A 22,962-nucleotide genomic window follows, 5' to 3' on the forward strand; every position below is an offset into this window, starting at 1 on the left:
ATTTGAACTTGTTAGCATGGGCCTTTCTTGCAGAACAAAATGAGCCAATATATAGGATTAGATTATTATAGCAAACTAAATATTTAAAATTCTAGGTAAACTGAAGCTTACTGCTGTTCCAAAGTCTTGCTTAAATTACATTTATATATTTAGTTTTTATCAGATCTTGTTGTTAGGTAACAAATCAGTTAAGCATAATACCTTTGATTTGGGATCTTGCAGTTAATACTTAACAACATGTGCTTCAGACTCTTAAACTAGGGGCAGGAAAAATGTGTCCCATCACAATCCTCTGGGCTGCCAGTGCCGTGTCTATGCACAGCACCCCTTTGGGGAATTTGTGCACGCGTGCATGCATGCATGTGTTCACGTGCACTGGCCACTTTGAACAGCATCTGTAAGTACAGCAGGCAGCGAATTGGCCTGGGGGGTCTCACTGGGCTTCTGGCTACTTATTACAGTAAAAGGCTCCCAATTAGAGCCTGCACTTGGCACCCTGCTTCCTCCTGCAACCCAACTCCCTCTCCCAGGTCACAACACATACCTTCCACACCCTCTCCTGCACTCCTGCCCCGGTCACAACTCTCTCCTACACCCCTTCCCCAGGTCAAAATTCTCTCCTGTACCCAAATGCCTTCCTGCATCCCAGTCTTCTAACCTGGGTTCCTTTCTACACCCAACCTACGTCCCAGACCCATAAACCCTTTGTTAATATCGTGGAAGAGTGCAGCCTTTGACCACTGGCCAAATGTTTGGACTTCCTTCCCATCAAAAATTCTTGTCCACCCCTGTTCTGAACTCACTAGCAACAATGGGGTTGAGGAGAAAATGTTGGGTCATCCAAAGCTTCAAATAAAGGTGGCATTAGCAGAATGTAAATAACACTTGCCTTCACATGTCTTATTGGTGATTGAAAAATTTCATGACAGTTGGTGTGACATCAGCATTCCATTAAAAAGCAATGTTAAAACATCAGCAGAAGCTGTCTCTAAACAAATATGTCTGCCTTGTACTTTACAAGACTTTTAGCTAAAACTGCCTACTTGTCAAGCTAGGGGCATGCTTTCTCCTGCTCCCACACTAAGCAGGTCAAACTCAAAAGCCTACTGAGGGCTGCCCAAAGGAAAACTGGTAGCTTTCAGGGCCACCAAAGTAAGTATACTTCTGTCAGAAAGTCATAATTATTTATTATACATTAGGTTTTAGCTATATTTTATATATGTTTATTTTTTTTCCCTAGGTCTTGTGTCAGTATAATACAATCATTTTAACTGAGAATTTAATACTTAATGTAATTTTATTAGTTCATAAAATTTGATGTATAAAATTGTTGTTTGCTCATATATAATTTTTAATTTAAATATAAAATTAAGGTACTCTGTGCCCTTGGCAGCTCCCAGCGCTGGGGCTGCACCCCAGACCCAGCTGGTCCCCGGGGCTAGAGCTGCCAGATGGGGTTCCACCACCTTTCCAGCTCCCAGCCTCAGAGCTGCTGGGGTTCCCCCGACCTTGGCTAGGGGAGCAGGAGTGGAGCTGCTGGGCGGTACTCCATGTGCTGGCCAGGGGAATGGGGCTGGAGCTGCGAGGTGGGGCTCCACCCACTGATAAACTCCCTGTCCCAGGGCTACCGGGGTTCCCTCAGCCCTGGCTGGGCTTCTGGGGCTGGAGCTTCCCAGTGGGGCTCCCAGCCCCAGCTGGATTCCTGGGGCTGGAGTTGCCAGGTGGGGTTCCACACCCCACCGGCTCCCAGGCCCTGGGGCTGCTGGGGTTCCCCCACCTGGGTTCCCAGGGCTGGAGCTGCTGTGCAAGGATCTGTGCCCTGGCCGGCTGCCAGCCCTGGGGCTGACCTGGTTCCTCCACCCTGTCTGGGTCTTCAGTGCGGGAGCTTCCAGCAGGGCTCCAGGCCTCAGCCACATGTGGCCCACACATTTAACATGTTTGTCCTACACACATGCTAGCTCTTGTTGAGATTGCGCATGTATAAATAATAGTGCAGCTGTGTCAGCACTGGTAGTGATTGCAGAAGTGTGTCTGAGCTGGCTTTAGGCCAGGGGTCAGCAATCAAAAGAGCAGGAAGAGCCATTTTTGCAATTTGGTAAAACCTCAATAATTCAAAAGCCACAATGCATGTTAATATGAGATAGTCCTTAATAAATAACGTTAAGCCATACTTTTTGTAACCCTTATTGTAAGAACAGTGTCCACACAATGATACATGTTTACTACAGGACATTCACAAACTTTTTATGTAATTTATTTCCTCACATTTTACTGTCAGCTTTTCTGACTTTCACTCCTGAACCTTGTCTCTCTTTGGATGACACTAGGGGAAATGATCCATTGTTTCGAGATCACATCTCATTTGCTATTTAGATATGAGTTGTTTATTGTAGGTCTCTTAGATGTTCACTGTTTATCAAAAATAATCAGGAGGGTCTTTTTTTGTTTTGTTTTATTTTGAAATTATAGCATCAGGAGCCACAAAGAAGTCCTCAAAGAGCTGAATGTGGTTCAGGAGCTGCAGGTTGCAGACCCCTGCTTTAGGCAGTACATACTCAGCATGACTCAGCCGTGCCTCTGTGTTCACTACTAGGCTACATCTATACTACAGAGGTCTTTTGAAAGCAGCCCTTCTGGAAGATCTCTTCCAAAAGAGCTATTTTCGAAAGAATGCATCACACATAAAAAGGCGGCTCAAAAGAACAATTTGCTCTTTCAAAAGAGAACATCCACATAGCCCCTGTTCTTTTGAAAGAATGGGCCAGGGTTTGAAAATGAGGACTGCTGTTTTGAAAGAAGGGCCATGTGGAGTGTCTACACACGTTTTCTTTCGAAAGAAGCTTTTGAAAGGGGGTGCTCTTCCTGAAACGGGAAAGGAAGATGGATTTCAAAAGTAGTGCCACATTCTTTTGGTTTACTTCTGAAAGAATGCTTTTTGTATGTAGGCGTTCCATGGGATCTTTCAAAATAGCCCCCTTCTTTTGAAAAATCTTAACGAAAGAACTTGCTAGTGTGGACACAGCCCTAGTCTGTTCCTGCGTTGCTGTTTATACTTCAGCTGTCTTGATGAGATCTAAGGTAAGAAGGCATGAGGAGCAAAGGCATTATACCCCTATATTGTAGAGTGGACTTAGTTAGATGCAGGGAAAACTTTTTAAGGAAATCTGAAGGTGCCACTGACTTACAGATGCCCAAGGTTGGTGGAGGAAAGTATTTGGAGATGTTTTGTCTTTGTCTTTATTGGCAATTGAAAGGAAGATACGTGTGTCACCATAATACAGTACTGGAATTAATCAGATTTTTCCAAAAGGGCATTGTTTTAAAACCAAAACTAATAGGAATTTAGAAAGTGTTTTAAGTTCTTTAAAGGACTAGTATGTAAAACTTAAGCTTTTTATTTGAAGCTTTTGACAGAATACACCTAACCTAATATTTCTTGCTTCTTTTAGCATAAATCCTTACAGACCATACCAGAATAGTCCTTATTCTCCCCCAGATGGTTATTCAAAGGATTTTGAAGATCTGAAGAGGTAAGGCAAACTTTTCAATAGGACTACTTTGTAAATTATTTGAAGACTTTGTGAACTAGTCGTGTTTATGGGAAAATACTTCTGTTTATAAACAAGCTTGCTTTTTAATGACTATTGTTTTTTTCTCTGATATCTACATAACAAGGATTTGTATGCCTGTTAAAACTTTCTAAATAGTTTGTGAGTTTTATAAAATACCTAGTTTGTTCACAATGTCTAATGCACCTGGCACACTAGAGGGTTTAAAAAAAAAGTTAAAATAAAGCCATTTACATATGATGGTGAAACCCCAGTAGTAAAACTTACCACCATTGCACCCTAAAAACACCAATCTTTGAATTTTCATGGGGATGAAGAAATTCTGGAGGTGAGAGCTGTCTGTTGAGGTTGTCCTGCCACTGACCTCTCAGTTCAGCGTGTGGAGCAGAGAGTGGAAATATCTCCACCAATCTTGACTGAACTCTTGCACTCAGGTCCAAGAACTTTCAGAGCTTTATACATTTGGCTTAATTACTAGCACCCAACTTACATAGTTTAATAGGAGGTGGCTAGAAGTTTGCTTCTGTTCTTTCTTGGATTTTTTTCCCTTTGTTTCTGTACATTTTGACAAAATCTAATGAAAATTTCTTTGTTTCTGAGTAGCTCAGCAGCTGCAACTTACATAAGAACATAATTTGAATTATGGCCACCCAAGACTTCTCAGGGCAACACTTTTTAAACTTTTGTGTAACTGTCACATTTCTTTTATATTTGAAAAGAAGCAGTGGTTTATAAAATATTGCATTTGAGCAGAAGAGATTTTAAAATCAAGTTTAGAGCACACACAGCTGAAGCAGAATATTAAAGGCAGGATTTTCAGTTTTTATCATGAGCTGGCAAAAATTTTTAGTTCTTAAGCTGGTAACATTTTTTGTTTAAAGGCACACAATCAACTTGAAATCTTGTCAACTTCCAAGTTAAGAGTTTTCTGAGTGCCTGTCCATGTTTATTCTACTGGTAGAGCACATGTGCCCTGTGCCCTCAATTTCTTGGGTTCATTTGTCCAGTAGTGTCGACTGGGACCTGCATCTTTTCTATGAGTGATCTTGTGCCTTTAACTCAGGGCAAATAGACCAAGTGAGCGCACAGCCCCTAGGTCCCTCTCACTCCCCATTGCTTTAAGTCAGAATCCTGCAGTGTCCAAGCTCTTGCTCACTGATCTAATATTTAATATTTTTAAGACTTTGGCGGGGCGGGGGAGGGAAGGAACTGTTGTTCCCTGCTCTCCCCCCATTTCTGGGGAGAAAAAAAAAGAAAAACTGTAGTAGTTGCTTGCTTATCAAAATGGAATTTTATTTCCTTTAAGAATGAAAATCTTACGCATAATGTAATTAGTAGTGCTTTCTGTGTGGGAGGTATTCATGGAGTAGGTAGAAATTCTGTAATTCTGAGTAATGACATATGGTGGTGGTATTAGAGATTAGCGCAGCATACCCAGGTATCTAAATGTATTTTTGTTCGTACCTCTAAGCTAAGGGGGAAAAACTTAATGTTGAAAATAGACATCAGTATTTGACTTGTAAGCGAAAAGCAGAAATAGCTCAGAAATAGAAGCACATAGAGAGGTGATGTTATAATGTAGGTAGAGAAGAAACTCCTGTTTCTAGAGAACAAGCTCAGTCAAGGGTATGTAGGATACCATATTTCCCTAAGCTGAATACAGGACACCTGCTAAAGTTACTCATATTCAAGCAAGTTCAACAGCAATCAATCATACATACATTCAAATTAACATTGAGTTAACTGAGGTCTCATTAAAAAGAAATGCTGTATAGTTGGAGTCTGTTTATTTTCCTCCTTGTCTTGAAGGCTTCAGGGTTCACATGGAGAAGGGTGACACCACTATCACCCCATGCACACAGGGAGAGGTGACTCCTGTACACCTCTCATGCAGGGGTGGGGGTGATCCACCATCCTTGCCTGGTGCTCTCCATCCTCCATATCTGGCTGGATCTCCAGTCTCTCACTGAATCTAGCACTGCGTTTTCCCAGGGCAACATGATGTCACTCCTTTTTCCCCTCCCCTGATTTTTGCCGTGGTTCACACCAGAATGAGAGGGAATTAGCAGCCTTTTGGCCCTATGCAGGAAGGAAGGGATGATAGAAGCTTCCAGCTACAGGTGAGAAGAGAGGGAAAGGGATGTTCTGGCTCATGTTTGCTGAGCTCTTCTGTCCTCACCTGCTCCTTTATGATGGGAAGCAGTTTGTCCCTTCCTGCCCATGCAATTTCTAAAGTCACCAACACCTCCAGCCTGCTCCTAGCCACTGGCATCTCCCAGCTGCCTCCTGTCCCCTGGCTACAGTGCAGGCAGGAAGGGTTTAGTCGTTAGGCTTTATAGTGCATCAGGGCTCAGGGAACCCAATTGCAAGGGTATCAGTGAACTTTGCCAGAGAGGTGTCTCAGCATAGGATGGTGCCTATGGGATGGAGCAGCCTTGTGTTCCCAGGGGCAAGACCAAGGGCTGGACAGGGGTGAAGCGGGGTGCTAAGCCCCTGCTCTGGGGGCTGCTGTAGAACCTGTGCATTCAGAGTGTGAACAGGCTCGAAATTACTTCAGCTGCAACATTCTAGAGCTTAGCAGAAGGGGAGAGAGGCTTTCTGGTACCAGTGCTGTGTGGGGCTTTGGCATGTGCAGGGCTCAGCTCCTTTAGGCCAGCATCTCAGGCCAGAGGGTCTTAGGCTTTCCTGGAGTGCCAACAAGCCAAAGTGTTGGGAGGAAGAAGGCTTCTGGCCAGGCTATTAATGAGCTCAGCTTTATATGTGGGAGAGGCAACAGTGCTGGGAGCAGGGATGCACCTTGCTGGGGTGAGAGAGGGCTGAGGCAGAGGAACAGTGGGGGTGAGGGGGAGAATGGGGAAAGGACAGTGAGCAGGAAAATATGTAAAGAATCAGTGGGTGGACAGCAGAGGAGATGTGTAACCAGCCACTGCCTGGTTCCTTTCTGCACTTGCAAACTGTTGCAGCATGCAGCCAGTGCTGGCTGGAAATGGGATGAGTGTGTGGCCCTGCAGACAGAAGGCTGGCATGCAGTGGGAGCTGGACTGAAGGACCACCTGGGGGAGCGTCTGACTCCACATGCTGCATCTTTGCCATACCATGAGCCTGGCTCTCCCTCCCACCTACCCTTGTCAGCCATTGGACTGCTCCTCTCCACAAACTGCTGTAGGGTGGTAGGCTGACAGTCAGGTGATTTGGCCAGCATCAGGACCTGTCAGTAAGGATGCAGGGTGGGAGAGAAACAGAAGATATGGGACAACTTGCCTCTTTTTATGAAGAAGTCAAGAGACCTACAGGAGAGCTTATCTATGAGACTGCCTTTTAAAAATGGGACATCTGATATTCATTATGATGCAATTAACATGGCAGTGCATGAAAGGCCAGGAATAAAATTTGGTGTATAGGGCTAATGCAGAACACCAGATTCTTAAATGGAGCATTATCATCATACACAGAGTAAAGATTACAGTTGTAGGCAAAACTAACCATTTTATAAATAAAACAAACCAGCAGAAATGTAGCACTTTAAAGACTAACAAAATGATTTATTTGATGATGAGCTTTTGTGAGACAGACCCACTTCATCAGATCAATCTCATTTCCAGTACAGACTGACATAAGTACAAACGACCCAAAAAAAATGCAATAAAAACTGACAAGTCAAATACATATGAGGGGGATTAGGGGTGGGGGGATGTTAATTGTCCTGCCTGAGATAATTACGAGCATCAAAGGAAGGGAAGCAGTCCTTGTAATGCCTGAGGTAATAGATGTCTCTGTTCATTCATACCATATGTTAATGTGGCAAATTTGAATATGAATTCCAACTCACAAATTTCTCACTCTAATCTGTTTTAAAATTCTTATGCTCCAGGACACACATTCTCAGGACTTTAACAGAATGGCCCACTCCACTGAAATGTTCACTGACTGGCTTATGTGTATTGAGTTTCTTGATGTCTGCTCCGTGTCCTTTTATTCTTTGGCGAAGGTTTTGTCCAGTCTGTCCAATGTACATAGTGGCAAGGCATTCTTGGCACATAATGGCATATATAATGTTGCTGGAAGTGCACGAGAATGTGCCTTGATCTTGTAACTAACATGGTTAGGTCCAGTGATGATATCCCCAGAATAAATATGTGGACAAAGTTGGCAGCGGGGTTTGTTGCAAGGAAAAGTTCCAGGATTGGTATTACTGTGGTGTAGCCTGTGATTGCTGGTGAGAATCTTTCTTAGGTTAGGAAGTTGTCCATAGGATAGGACAGGTCTGTCACCTAGGGCCTTCTGAAGTGTAGCATCATGATCCAGAATAGGCTGTAGGTTTTTAATGATGCATTGCAGGGGTTTGAGTTGGGGGCTATAGGTGATGACGAAGAGTTGTTCTGTTATTGATATTCAGGGCCTATCTTGAGGTAGCTGGCTTCTGGATATTCGTCTGGCTCTGTCAATTTGTTTTTTTTTTTAAACTTCTTCCGGTGGGTAATTCAGTTTTATGAGTGCTTGGTAGAGGTCTTATAGTTTTTGGTCTGTGGGTAGGATCAGAGCAGATGCAATTGTATCTAAGGGCTTGACTATAAACTATGGATTGTGTGGTGTGTGCTGGATGGAAGTTGGAGGCATGTAGGTAAGTGTAGCAGTCAGTGGGTTTCCAGTAGAGAGTGGTGTCAGTGTGGCCATCAGCAATTTGTGCTGTGGTATCCAGGAAATGTGTTTCTTGTGTGGAATAGTGAGGCTGAGATTGATGGTAGAATGCAGGTTGTTAAAATCTCTGTGAAAGTCTTCCAGAGTCTATTTACTGTGGGTCCAAATGGTAAAGATGTCATCAATGTAGTGTAAGTAAAGGAGGGCTAAGTGGATGAGAGCTTAAGGAATCATTGTTCTAAGTCAGCCATAAAAATGTTAGCATACTGTCGTGTTATGAAAGTGCCCATAGCAGTGCTGCTAATCTGGATGTATAAGTTGTCCCCAGTTTGGAAATAATTGTGTGTGAGAACAAAGTTACATAGGTCAGCCACCAGATTTGCTATGGTAACATCAGGGATGGTATTCATGACAGCTTGTAGTCCACCTTCATGTGGAAAATTGGTGTAGAGGGCCTCTACATCCATGGTGGCAAGGATGGAATTATCAGGAAGGCTTCCAATGTTTTGTAATTTCCTCAGGAAATCAGTGGTATCTCAGAGATAGCTAGGAGAACTGGTGGCATAGTGTTTGGGGAGGGAGTCTACATAGCCGGACAGTCTGGTAGTAAGGGTGCCAATACCTGAAATGATAGGGCATCCTGGGTTTCCAGGTTTGTGGATTTTAGGCAGTAAATAGAATAGTCCAGGTTGGGGTTCAGATGGTATGTCTGAGTGAATGTGGTCCTGAGTAGAGGCATGAAGTTCTTTAAGTAGATGGTGTAGTTTCTTTTGGAATTCTAAAGTGGGATCTGAGGAAGGAGTCTGTGAAATGTGGTGTTGGAGAGTTGTCTAGCTGCCTCCTGTTCATAGTCTGATTTATTCATGACGATAGCACCCTCTTTCTCAGCCAGCTTGATTACAATGTCCAAATTATTTTTGAGACTCTGGACAGCACTGTTGAGATTGTATTTCATTTGGAACTCTTACAAGTTCCTTTTCTGGGTTATTTGCAGCAAGATGGTAATGCTCTTGGTGGCCCACTCAACCCAAGTCATATCGGGTGATAGCGATCATGTTAATACGATCATCGTGAGAATCCCATGCAGCAGGGAGGATAGATAGTCTGGATAAGAAAAAGTAGGAAAATAAGAGAATGTCAGTGCAAGAGGGATAGGACCTCATGGAGCCGTGATCTTCAAATCCCTCCTTGGCAGCAGTGTCAAAGACAAGGCCACTCATCTTTTAAGTCACGGAGAGACCTCTAACTATTGGAAATGAGATTAATCTGATTAAGTGGGTCCCTCCCACAAAAGCTCATCGCCAAATAAATCATTTTGTTAGTCTTCTGAAGTGCTACATTTCTGCTGTTTTGTGTTCTTGGAGTACACAGTAACATGGCTACATCTCTGTTACTAGTTATCTTATAAATAAACAAGTATTCTATAACTTGAAAACTTATTTTGGAAATGCTCAGTAGGTTATACTGGAAATGCTAATAGAGCTCAAGCTTTTCCTTGACTTGTCTAATCAGAATCTCTGTCTGAAAGAGCCACAATTTCTGATTTTGTATTTTCAGTGTGATTTTCATGTACTTCAATAAACTGAAGATTTGCATGAATTGAAATAAATACCTAAATTCTTTTACATGCTGGGCAGTTTGATTTTTGTGGGTATATTTCTAAACATTGCAAGCAATATGCTTGGCGGATCGCATTCCTGGACCAAATACATTAAGAGGTTTTGTATTTTGCAACATCCGAAAGTATTTTTCCAGCATCTGGTCCCCAGGTCATTTCATGTTTAGTGATGCAGTCAAATGCTGTGACAGGGCTATCACTGTCATTAATTCCTTAAATCTTTGATCAAAGGTTTGAAGCAGGATTCTTCTTATCTGTGAATAAAGACCTTCACTTTCTTCTAACTTTGTGAATGGCAATCCACTTAGGTTCCTCAAAACAAATAATTGTATCTTGATTCAGTGTCACTGAACTGATCACACTGTCAATGTTATCTTCCTCATGCTCTTCTTGACCTTCATTTCTATTCATAAAGGATTGCATACCCACATGGATGTGTTTGGTCTTCCTGATATGCATTTTGAAAACGTTATTTCATTTGGAAGTATTTGCAAAATGCATTACCTGTTCTGCCTGAATGACTTTGATGTAGTCCCACCACTTTTTTGCAAAGAAGAAGTAGGGGGAAGAGCTTTTCCACACCATTGGTGGTTGGTTCTTCCTGTGATTCTCAGGTTCAGGATTCAGATCAATGATCTAGTCCAGTCCCTCAAGATTCTCTTCCAAGTCTCTGCAGGCACAGACCTCTTGCTGTCTGTCCCAGTAGAATCATAGAACTCTAGGGCTGGAAGGGACCTCAGGAGATCATCTAGTCCAGCCCCCAGCCTAAAGCGGGACCAACCACATCTAAATTATCTCAGCCATGGCAATATCAAACTAAGACTTGAAAACCTCTACGGATGGAGATTCCACCACCTCTCTTGGTAACACATTCCAGTCCATCACCAACCTCCTGGTGAGATAGTTTTTCCTAATATCTAACTTACACTTCTCCCTCTGTAACTTCAGACCATTGCTCCTTGTTCTGTCATCTGTCACCATTGAGAACTGTCTCTCTTCATCCTCTTTAGAGCCTGCTTTCAGAAAGTTGAGAGGTGACTTGATAGCAGTACTCAATCTTCTCTTCTGCAGACTAAATAAGCCCAAATCTCTCAGCCTCTCCTCATAGGTCATGTGCTCCAGACCCCTAATCATTTTCATTGTCCTCTGCTGAACCCTCTCCAGTTGGTCCACATCCATTCTATGCTAGGGGGCCCAGAACTGGATGCAAGACTCCAGGTGAGGCCTCTCCAGAGCTGAGTAGAGGGGAACAATAACTTCTCTAAATCTTCTGGAAATGCTTCTCCTAATGTACCCCAATATGCCATTAGCTTTCTTGGCTTCTTGACTCATATCCAGCCTCTCATCTACTGTAATCTCCAGGTCCTTTTCTGCTGAGCTCCTGCTTAGCCAGTCAGTCCCCAGACTGAACAGAGCTTGGGACTCGGCACTTGTCCTTGTTGAACATCATCAGATTTCTTCTGGCCCAATCCTCCAATTTCTCTAGGTCACTCTGGACCCTGTCTCTTACCCTCCAACTGACTGCCTACCTTAGTGTCATCTGCAAATTTTGTTGAGGTTACAATCCATCCCTTCATCCAGGTCGTTAATAAAGATGTTGGACAATACTGGCCCTAGAACTGATCCTTGGTGCACTCCATTTGATACCGACCACCAACGAGACACTGAGCCATTGACCGCTACCTCTTGGGCCCATCCATCAAGCCAGTTTTCTCTCCATCTTACAGTCCATGTATCCAATCCATACTTCCTTAACTTATGGGCAAGACTATTGTGGGAGACTGTATCAAAAGCTTTGCTAAAGTCAAGGTATAACCCATCCATTGACTCCTGCATGTCCACAGAGCCAGTCACCTCATCATAGAAGCAAATCAGATTGATCAAGCATGACTTGCCCTTGGTGAAGGCATGTTGACTACTCTTGGTCACTTTCCCCTCTTCCAAGTGTTCCAAAATGGATTCTTTGAGGATTCCCTCCATGATTTTTCTGGGGACTGAGCTGAGGCTGACTGGTTTATAGTTCTCTCAATTGTCCTCCTTTCCTTCTTTTTTTAAAGGTAGGTACTACATTTGCCTTTTTCCAATCATCCGGGACCTCTCCTACTCTCCACGAGTTTTCAAAGATAATAGCCAAAGGCGCTGCAATTATATCTGCCTGTTCCCTCAGTACCCTTGGATGCATTAAATCTGGACCCATGGATTTGTGTGCGTCTAGCTTTTCTAAATGGCTCTTAATCCATTCTTTCCCCACTCAGGGCTGCATAGCTCCTTCCCATATTGCATTGCATAGTGCTGTAGTTGGTGAGCTGACCTTTTCCATGAAGACTGCGGCAAGAAAAGCATTGAGTACTTCAGCCTTTCCCACGTCATCTGTCACCAGGTTACCTCCTTCATCCAGTAATGGCCCCACACCCTCCCTGATAGCCCTCTTGTTGTTAACATACCTGTAGAAGCCCTTCTTCACATTCCTTGCTAGCTGCAGTTCCAATTGTGCTTTTGCTTTCCTGATTACCCCCAGCATTCTCCAGCCATATGTTTATACTCCTCCTTACTCATCTGTCCAAATTTCCACTACCTATATGCATCCTTTTTGAGTTTAAGATCACCAAGGATTTCTCTTGTAAGCCAAGCTGGTTGCCTACCATATTTGCTTTTCTTACTGTACATCGGGATGGTTTGTTCCTGTGCCTTCCATAAGACCTCTTTAAAATACTGCCAGTTCTCCTGAACTCCTTTCCCTTTCATATCAGCTTCCCAGGGGATCCTGCCCATCAGTTCTCTCAGGGAGTCTGAGTCTGCTCTTCTGAAATCAAGGGTCTGTATTTTACTGCTTACTTTTCTTGCTTTTGTCAGAATCCTGACATCTACCATCTCATAATCACTGCATCTTAGGTTTCCACCCACTTCTATTACTTCTACTATTTCTTCCCTGTTTGTGAGCAGTAGGTCAAACTGTGCATGGCCCCTGGTTGGTTCCTTCAGCACTTGTACCAGGAAGTTATCCCCAACATTCTCCAAAAACTTCCTGGATTATCTCTCTGCTTCTGTATTGGTCTCCCAACAAATGTATGGGTGATTAAAAGTATCAGAGAGGTAGCCGTGTTAGTTTGTATCTTCGAGAACAACAAGAAGTCCTGTAGCACCTTATAGATTAACAGATATTTTGGAGCATTAAGCTTTTGTGAGCAAAGACCCGCTTCGTAAGATGCCCCATTCATGCATCTGACGAAGCGGGTCTTTGCCCATGAAAGCTTAATGCTCCAAAATATCTGTTAGTCTGTAAGGTACCACAGGACTTCTTGTTCTGGGTGATTAAAGTCTCCCATGAGAATCAGCACCTGTGATTTGGAAGCTTCTCTTAGTTGTCTGAAGAGGTTCTCATCTACTTCATCTATCTGATCTGGTTGCCTACAGCAGACACCAAACACTAAATTGCCTCTGTTGCTTCCACTTCTAAGTTTAACCCCAAGACACTCAACTGTCTCTTCTTCCTCCATAAACAGGAGCTCTGAACTGTCATTGCTCTCACGTAATCGGCAGCTGCTCCTCCTTTTCTCCTGTCTGTCCTTCCTGAGTAGTTGATAGCCTTTCATGACAGTGCTCTGGTTATGTGAGTTATCCCAGCAACTCTCCATCATTCCAATCACATACTTCTTTGACTGTGCCAGGGCTTCTAATTCCTACTGTTTGTTTCCCAGGCTTCTTGCATTTGTGTACAAACACCTTAGAAAATAAGCTGATTGGCCTACTTTCTCCTTTTGAATGAGTCATCCTCCTTTGTTATACCTTCTCCCTTCCCCGCTTACCTCAGGGCTTTGGTCACCATCCCCTGACGAACCTAGTTTAAAGCCCTCCTCACTAGGTTTGCAAGCCTGCTCACAAAGATGCTCTTCCCTCTCTTTGTTAGGTAGATCCCATCACTTCCTAGCAATCCTTGCTCTCGAAACAGAATCCCATGGTCGAAGAAACCAAATCCCTCTCTCCGACACCGCCTGCACAGCCACACATTTACTTCCATGACTCAACGATCTCAACCTGGACACCTTACTTCAACAGGGAGGATGGATGAGAATACCACTTTGGTTTCATATTCTTTGATCTTCCTTCCCAGAGTTACATAATCTGCAGTGATCCACTCAAGGTTGTTCTTTGCTGTGTCGTTAGTCCCTACAGGGGGAAATAGGAAGGGGTGGTAATCTGCAGGTGTGATGATTTCTGGAAGTTTTTCTGTCACATCCTGGATTCTAGCTCCTGGTAAGCAACAAACTTCCCAAGGTTCCAGGCTGAGATGGCAGATGGATGACTCCATCCCTCTCAGGAGGCAGTCCCCGACCACCGTCACCCCCCTTCTTCTCTTGGGGGTGGTGCTTGTAGAACTGCCATCCCTAGGACTACTTGTCACATGCTTTCCAGCCAGTGGGGTCATCTTCTGATCCCTCCTCTGAGAGGTCTCTGCCACAGAATTCTCCACTGTATCACCCATGCAGAGAGCTTGAAATTGGAGATAACTGAATTGGCTTTTGTCGCCTGAAGGTTACATGCTACCCATTTTCTTCTTCAGTTTCTACTGCCTTCATCGGTTTCTCAGCCTGCTGTGCCTCCAGTATGAAATGGAGCCTTCTATCGAGGAAGTCTTCACCTTCTCTGATGGACTGAAGGGTTGATATTTGCACCTAGAACATAAGAATGGCCATACTGGGTCAGACCAAAGGTGCATCCAGCCCAGTATCCTGTCTGCTGACAGTGGCCAGTGCCAGGTGCCCCAGAGGAGGTGAACCGAAGACAATGATCAAGCAATTTGTCTCCTGCCATCTGTCTCCAGCCTTTGACTAAAGGCTAGGGGCACCATACTTCACCCTTGGCTAATAGCCATTTATGGACCTAACCTCCAAAAATTTATCAAGCTCTATTTTAAACTCTGTTAGAGTGCTGGCCTTCACAGCCTCCTCCAGCAAGGAGTTCCACAGCTTGGCTGTGCGCTGTGTGAAGAAAAATTTTCTTTTATTAGTTTTGAACCTGCTACCCATTAATTTCATTTGGTGTCCTCTAGTTCTTATATTATGGGAACAAGTAAATAACTTTTCAATATTCACTTTCTCCACACCATTCATGATTTTATATACCTCTATCATATCCCCCCTCAGTCTCCTCTTTTCTAGACTGAAAAGTCCCAGTCTCTCTAGCCTCTCCTCATATGGAACCCTTTCCAAACCCTTAATCATTTTAGTTGCCCTTTTCTGAAGTTTTTCTAACGCCAGTATATCGTTTTTGAGGTGAGGAGACTACATCTGCACGCAGGACTGAAGATGTGAACATACCATAGTTTTATATAGGGGAAGTATGATATTCTTAGTCTTATTTTCTATCCCTTTTTTAATAATTCCTAACATCCTATTTGCTTTACTGACTGCCGCTGCACACTGCGTGGATGTTTTCAGAGAACTATCCACTATAATTCCAAGATCCCTTTTCTGATCTCTGTTGTATCTAAATTTGCCCCCATCACATTGTATGTGTAATTGGGGTTATTTTTCCCAATGTGCATTACCTTACACTTACCCACATTAAATTTCATTTGCCATTTTGCTGCCCAGTCACTCAGTTTGCTGAGATCTTTTTGAAGTTCTTCACAATTTACTTTGGTTTTGACTATCCTGAACAGCTTGGTATCATCTGCAAACTTTGCCACCTCATTGCTTACCCCTTTCTGTAGATCATTGATGAACAAGTTGAACAGGATTGGTCCCAGGACTGACCCTTGGGGAACACCACTCGTTACCCCCCTCCATTGTGAAAACTTACCATTTATTCCAACCCTTTGTTTCCTGTCTTATAACCAGTTTCCAATCCATGAAAGGATCCTTCCTCCTATCCCATGACCACCTAATTTACATAAGAGCCTTTGGTGAGGGACCTTGTCAAAGGCTTTCTGGAAATCTAAGTATATTATGTCCACTGGATCCCCCCATCTGCATGTTTGTTAACCCCTTCAAAGAACTCTAATAGATTAGTAAGACACGACTTTCCTCTACAGAAACCATGCTGACTTTTTTGCCCAACAAATCATGTTCTTCTATGTGTCTGACAATTGTATTCTTTACTATTGTTTCTACTAATTTGCCCGGTACTGACGTTAGACTTATCGGTGTGTAATTGCCAGGGTCTCCTCTTAGAGCCCTTTTTAAATATTGGCGTTATATTAGCTGTCTTCCAGTCGTTGGGTACTGAAGGTGATTTAAAGGATAGGTTACAAACCACCATTAATAGCTGTGCAGTTTCACATTTGAGTTCTTTCAGAACCCTTGGGTGAATGCCATCTGGTCCTGGAGACTTGTTGCTGTTTAGCTTATTAATTAGTTCCAAAACCTCTTCTACTGACACTTCAGTCTGGGACAGTTCCTCAGATCTGTCACCTACAAAGGACAGCTCAGATTTGGGAACCTCTGTAATATCCTCAGCCATGAAGACTGAAGCAAAGAAATCATTTAGTTTCTCTGCAATGGCATTATCTTCCTTGATTGCTCCTTTTATATCTCTATCGTCCAGGGGTCCCACTGCTTTTTTAGTGGGCTTCCTGCTTCTAATGTACTTAAAAAAACATTTTACTATTGTTTTTTGAATTTATGGCTAACTGTTCCTCAAAATCTTGTTTGGCTTTTCTTATTACATTTTTACACTTAATTTGGCAGTGTTTATGTTCCTTTCGATTTTCCTCACTAGGATTTGACTTCCACTTTTTAAAGGTTGCCTTTTTATCTCTCACTGCCTCTTTCACATGGTTGTTAAGCCACGGTGGCTCTTTTTTTAGGTCTCTTACTGTGTTTTTTAATTTGGGGTATACATTTAAGCTGGGCCTCTAATATGGTGTCCTTGAAAAGTTTCCACGCAGCCTGCAGGGATTTTACTTTAGTTACTCTACCTTTTAATTCTGTTTAACTAACCTCCTCATTTTTGTATAATTCCCCTTTTTGAAATTAAATACCAGAGTGTTGGACTGCTGTGGTGTTCTTCCCAACACAGGAATATTAAACATTATTATATTGTGGTCACTATTTCCAAGCGGTCCTGTAATAGTTACTTCTTGGACCAGATCCTGCGTTTCAGTCAGTACTAGATCGAGAATTGACTCTCCCCTTGTGGGTTCCTGTACCAGCTGCTCCAAGAAGCAGTCATTTAAGGCATGGAGAAATTTTATCTCTGAATCCCATCCTGAGGTGACATGTACCCAGTCAATATGGGGATAATTGAAATCCCCTATTATTACTGAATTTTTTATTTTGATAGCCTCTCTAATCTCCCTTAACATCTCAGCATCACTTTCACTGTCCTGGTTAGGTGGTCGATAATATATTCCTAGTGCCATAGTCCTATTAGAGGAAGGAATTGCTATCCATAATGATTCTATGATTTGTATAACACTCTTCTCTAAGAACAGTTGGAGGGTGAATGGTTGGTGGTGGGTAGAATCCAGGAAATTTCTGTGACAAGATGCTTGTAGGGCATTGGAGGGGGCTTGTTGGGTGCAGCAGGAGAGACCCCAGGAAACTTCCAGAATAATAATAGAACTGAAAGGAGCCTGAGGAGGTCATCAAGTCCCGTCCCCTGCATTCATGGAAAAACCAAGCACCATCTGTCATCCCTGACAGAGGTCAGTCTAACCCGAGCTTAAATATCTCCAATGATGGAAATTCCACAAACTTCCAAGGCAGTTTTTTTCAGTGTTTAACCGCACTGACAGTTAGGAAGTTTCTTCCGAATGTCCAACGTAACCACCCTTGCTGCAATTTAAGCCCATCAGAGGTTAAAGAGAACATTTTTTTCTCGCTTCTCCTTGTAATAACCTTTTAGATGCTTGAAAGTGGTGATCATGTTCCTCTCAGTTTTCTCTGTTCTACACTAAAGAAACGCAGTTCCTTCAGTCTTCCCTCATAGATTATAATTTCTAGTATTATTTAATCATGCTTGTTGTTCTTCTCTGGATCTTTTCCAATTTCTCCATGTCTTTCCTGACACAGTACTCCAGATGAAGTCTGATCAGCACAGAACAGAGTGGAAGAATTACTTCTCCTATCAGATGTATTAATTTAGTTTTAGTGAAACTACTTGGATCATCAGATACTTTTTAATGGAAAAAATATCTTAGTCTTTGTGTATGAGAAGACTAACATATATCACTTCATCATAATCCGCAGTCATCTGTTCTGAAATTCAATATTGACAACTTTACACTACAGCTGTTTAAAATTTTTATCATCCTAGTTTGAGTGGATATTTGTATAAATTCACTTGCCATCATGTTTTGAAAGTATTTTTCCCAAAATATTATTTCCTCCTTAGCTTTGAAGAGATATTTGGACAACAGTATGACTATTCAACAGGGAATGAAGATTACTATGAGAGATTCCAGTATTCCCAAAAAGGTAAGCATTGTAATTAGCTGGTGCTCCTTTTTTATTAGACTACCCCAGCAGCCTTTGTGTGAGTCTACAGGAGAAAGGAGCTTGGTGGTCTTGTCATGGGGTACCTGGCCCTTAAGGAAACATGACCAACTTCACCTGTGACTGATCAGGTAGGAATCAGGTTACTATAAAAGCCAGCAGGTGTCTCAGTAGCAGGCCCAGAACAGAGTGGCTCTGTTAGAAAATTTCTAGATAATTCAGGAGAGATACAGGAAGACAGTTGGTGCCTTAGGCAGGCCCTGGAACAAAATAACTGGCATAAAATGAGTGTAGTGGGGGATCATAGGTCTCTCCAAAAGACCTTGCATTGAGAGGAAGAGACAATTCAAGTAGTGTTAGTTTATGTGGGAAAATAAAACTGAAACCTGAGAAAAAGGCTCAAATCACATTCTAGTTATGCTTTTCCTTCCTGGCTCGGGAGACAGGCCTGTAAGTGTGTCCCAGCCCCTGTGGGAATTCTGCTTCCTCTTGGGTTGAAAGGGATGATTGGGTTTATTCAGCATGATAGAAGCCTATAGATTTCAGTGCACCCAAGCCTTTTCTTCTTGCTGGGACACAATTACATACTTAAAGCAATAGCTTACATGTTGTCAGGGAAGAAGTCTAGCCGAATGGGAGCATGGGGTGCATGAGGCAATACTGAGATACATCAAGTTTATGGCGGTGGTCCCAGCAGGTCCCAGTCTGCATGAGATCCCAGGGATCCCCGGAAGACAAGAGACAGCAGTGGCAGCCCAGCAGCCAGGTTCTTCCAGGCGACAGGATCCGGAGCATGAATCCTCAGCCGTGGAAGTTGGCCCAACCACCCCTTGCTCTCGAGAGAAGTGGAGAACAGCAAGGGCTGCAAGTGTGGTCCCCCCAGCTAGAGCATCTCCTTTGCCGGTAGTGGGTGAGTTTTGGCTCTGGGGAGTGCTGAGGGCTTGTACTTTGGAAGTTGCACCTGGACTACTAGCGGTGCGGGGGAGCAAGAAGATACCATGTGAGGGTCTGTGCCCCTGCCAGTGACAGAATCACAGAACTAGATGGGCAGCAAATCTTTCCACAGTGATGGTGGAGGATACCACTGGGGCTTTTCTTGAAGTGAGTGGGTGGGCTTCCACAGAGGGTTCTGTCCCATTTGCTGAGGGTTCCTCAGGCAGTCTGGAGTACAGGCTGCAGCTAAAAATACTCTTCCAATCAGATGGGAAAACTTAAGCACTGTTTGTATATTCTCAGTTCCTCTGGCTACATAACTTTGTTCTCTTTATCTCCTATAATCTGTAGGGAAGTCTAGCATGGAAACCGTTACACACTCAATGGGCTCCAGTTTGGGATAATCGCAGCAGCCAAATAGATTCTGGTCCCATCATCAGGGTTACCAGTTGAGGAGGGATAGGAATGCACGTGCTGAATCTTATTTAGATTTGGAATGTAAGTGTAGGTGCCAGGGCTATGGAAATGGGTACATCACGGTGTGGGGAGAGGCAGTGATGTGGTGGGTTCCACTGCAGCTGTCAGTTTTTTTGACTTAAGGTGAAAATAGGACAGTCGTATGCAGAAATGTCATCTCCGTTTGGGAATGCGCTTTCTCAAAGCCTTTTAAAAATGTAGAAATATTCTCTTTATATAGGGAGGCAACTGTGGAAGTCAGTATTGAGGAATATGCTGAGATGCAAGCTATCAAAGATGGTTTGAACCTGGGAAAACCGACCGTCTGTCTTTTTGATATATACAGGTGTGATGTCTGGCAAATGTCCAGAGAGGCTTAGTCTTGTACAAATATATGCAAATATTCAGTGCATTTGGACATATAACATGAGCCCATTAAGACAAGGAATTTAAGCTACAGGCCGCATATAGCTTTTCTACAAATGAGTGTGACAGGAGTTGTAATGATCTCTGGTTAGAGTAGATGACCCTGGCTGAGGGCCATTTGTACAAACTAAGAGCAGTTTGTTTCCACAGCAGGCTAACCAGTGATATGATTCTTGCGGTGAAGTCAACTGGGACTTCAGTGGAGGTGGATGTTTTTTGGAACTGTTGTAGATTTACAAAAAAAAAATCAGTTGTGAGAAGTTGATGAAGCACTCATTTGCCATAGCATTTGTGGAGTGTTGCAGACCAGTAGAAGGAGGGATCAGTCAGATACTCCCTCTGTCCCCAAGCACAGGACAAAGTAGCAGAAACGGAGGAAGGAGTTTTTACCTCCAGCTCACAATGCTTTGGGTATTTCTTTGACAGTGTTTCCCAATTTTATTTGGCCATGGAACTCTTTTGAACTCGAAAGAATTTTGCAGAGCCCCATATACAGGCTCTATTCCTCTGCTTCCAAACCCGCTGCCCCCATCTCCAAGCTTTACCTGCCTCAGCCCCCAAGTTGGCATCCACATCCCCAAGCTTAACCCCCCCCATCCTGCTAACTGCCCTCCCCATCCCCAGGATTAACCTTCCTCAGCCCGAAACTGGCCCCTGGAACTAACCCATCCATGGTGCTGGCTGGAGAGCTTACACCAGGTGACCGTGTATGGCCAGCAGAAGGAAGGCTGCTGTTGAGATGCTGCATGGGTGGTGGTGGGGGTGAGCCGAGCCACGCCACGCCCACCAGAGGGTGTAGCCACTTGGGTAGCGGGATGAGTGAGGGGCTCTGTGCGGCTCCCTGCCCTACCGCCACTGAAATAATGGAACTAAATTTAGTTGGTTTAATGGCTGGATCCCTTTTGCTCCCCTGCTGGCCTTTAAATCAATTCAATTTAGTTCTGTTGTTTCAGTGGTGGCAGGGCAGGAAGACACAGAGTAGTCAGCTCTTGTAATGAAATTTTCTAACAGAATCCTCATTTTCACTCTCCAAAAGACCGTTTGGGAAATACTGCTTTAAGATTATTTTTCCAAGATAGATGGGGAATATTTTTGATAGGAGTTTGTAGTAAGATTTGGATGCCTAGGAAGGATACAAAGGAGTTGTAATTCACACAGTGTCTCAAAATTTAACATCTGTAAAAAGTTTGAATCACATAAGGAGCAATGTTTAACAAAAACTATTGCTGACAGCATTAAAGGGCCAAGGGCAATGACTGACCTGCAAATTTCTCCTTCATGTTTGGTTCCCAAACAGACACCAAGGAGTACTGCTTGAACCATCTCCTATCTCAGTGTTTCCCAGAGTGTGGTCCGCCACCCAGTACCAGCCCTTAGAAAATATACAAATTATCGCTATGTGCTATTATTATTGTGAAAAATCAATACATTTTCACTGTTTATTATTAATTCATTAATTCTTTTTAATATGCGTTTATATTTTTGGGCTGTAAAAAAGGGTACTGAAAAAACCTGGGTTCCACCTATATAGAGTTTGGGAAACCCTGACCTATCTCATTCATGGGGAATCTGCATGTATGATTCAATAGATTGGGAATTATGTTCAGTATGTTACTCTTCTTTTGATATTGTTATGAGTAAGGTGAGGGTTTGCAGCCCCGGGCCAATGTTAGTGAAATGCAACATTAATTTGGCTTTTTGACTGCTACCCAGTAAGCCCCTCAGATTCCAGACTTTGGTTTTATTCTGCAAGTCATCTTTTATTTTGACAAGGACATATCAGTGGGGTAGTCAGACTGTTCTCAGCCCAAAGATGAAGGTCAGTGCTGTGGGAACTGGGTTGATAGGAAATAGCATACTATCTGGGTGCCTTCTTCTTTAAGGGCAGGGCAGGGCAGATTCTAAACAATGACAATTTGGCCTCCTCCTAATTAGTGCCTGTCATTATGGTTAACAAAAGAAAAAATGGATCCTCACCTAAAACTGACTTATTGGGGACCAAGTTAGACATAGAGATTGGCATCTCTAGACTTCCTGGGCATAAAATTGTGGAATTATTGTAATTAAGAAGGACAGAGAAGCCAATTAGATTACACTGCATGAACTGCAGACCATTGTTTGCCTTTAGTTTTACATGCTCAGTGGTAGTCCCTGGATTGGCATTTCCTGACATCAGTTGACATGTCAGGAATAGCTAGGTTCAACCATTTTATATGCATGAGTAAAGAATGAATTTGAATGTATGGGCATGGGAGCAACTCAGTTCCTAAATGACTTTAATAGCTTCACTTTTTGGAGAAAGATGTGTCTCCTGTTAGATGCCTAATTGGAGTAGACACAGACCTGAAAGTTCACTCATGCATTCAGGATACCAGGTTTGGGGGTTTTAGGGTACGTAATGTGCTTGGAGGTGCCTAGTGGGAGCCAGTAAAGAACATAACATTACTGAGTTCCCTCCCCACCCCACACCCATTTTGGTTGCAGTGACGATCTCTGTGGGGAGGAGCTCTCAAACAAGTGAAATTCTATAGTGACAGTCTGACATCCACTCATCCAGATCACTCAGAGTTTAGGGAATTGATTCAATTTTGGGATAGATGGACTTGGCCAAGTTTGGCCAATTTCTGAAGTATTTGGTGTCTGATGCACTGGCATCAATGACTGTCTTGGTTGTCTAGCAGCATCATCTTTTGTATCAAGATACTGTTATCTGGATCCTTGTGGTGGGTATTCAGCTGTAAGGCTCTTAGATGTGTGGTCTGCCCCAGTGACCCTATAGAAGATGCCTGATGACCCATCATTATTCAGATTTCTTTGGGATCTGGTGGAAGTTCATCAGGTATGTTAATAGCACCAGTATGCAAACTAAAACAAGACATCTGCC

General features: G+C 43.2%; 1 protein-coding gene across 3 annotated transcripts in view; it reads left to right on the top strand.

The window, feature by feature from the left end:
- The window catches only part of LOC142020701 (uncharacterized), a 54,702-nt gene that overhangs the window by 9,652 nt on the left and 22,088 nt on the right, over positions 1–22,962 (top strand). Inside the window, exons 3-5 of one of the 3 annotated variants that reach the window (XM_075008807.1) lie at positions 3,450–3,530; positions 18,163–18,245; positions 18,958–19,173. In XM_075008807.1, coding sequence (XP_074864908.1) covers positions 3,450–3,530; positions 18,163–18,245; positions 18,958–19,173 — 380 coding nt within the window. The remainder of the gene's footprint in view (positions 1–3,449; positions 3,531–18,162; positions 18,246–18,957; positions 19,174–22,962) is intronic. The other 2 variants (XM_075008808.1, XM_075008809.1) reach the window with 2 other exon arrangements.

This window comes from Carettochelys insculpta, chromosome 14 (assembly GCF_033958435.1).
Source record: "Carettochelys insculpta isolate YL-2023 chromosome 14, ASM3395843v1, whole genome shotgun sequence".
Taxonomy (NCBI): domain Eukaryota; kingdom Metazoa; phylum Chordata; order Testudines; family Carettochelyidae; genus Carettochelys; species Carettochelys insculpta.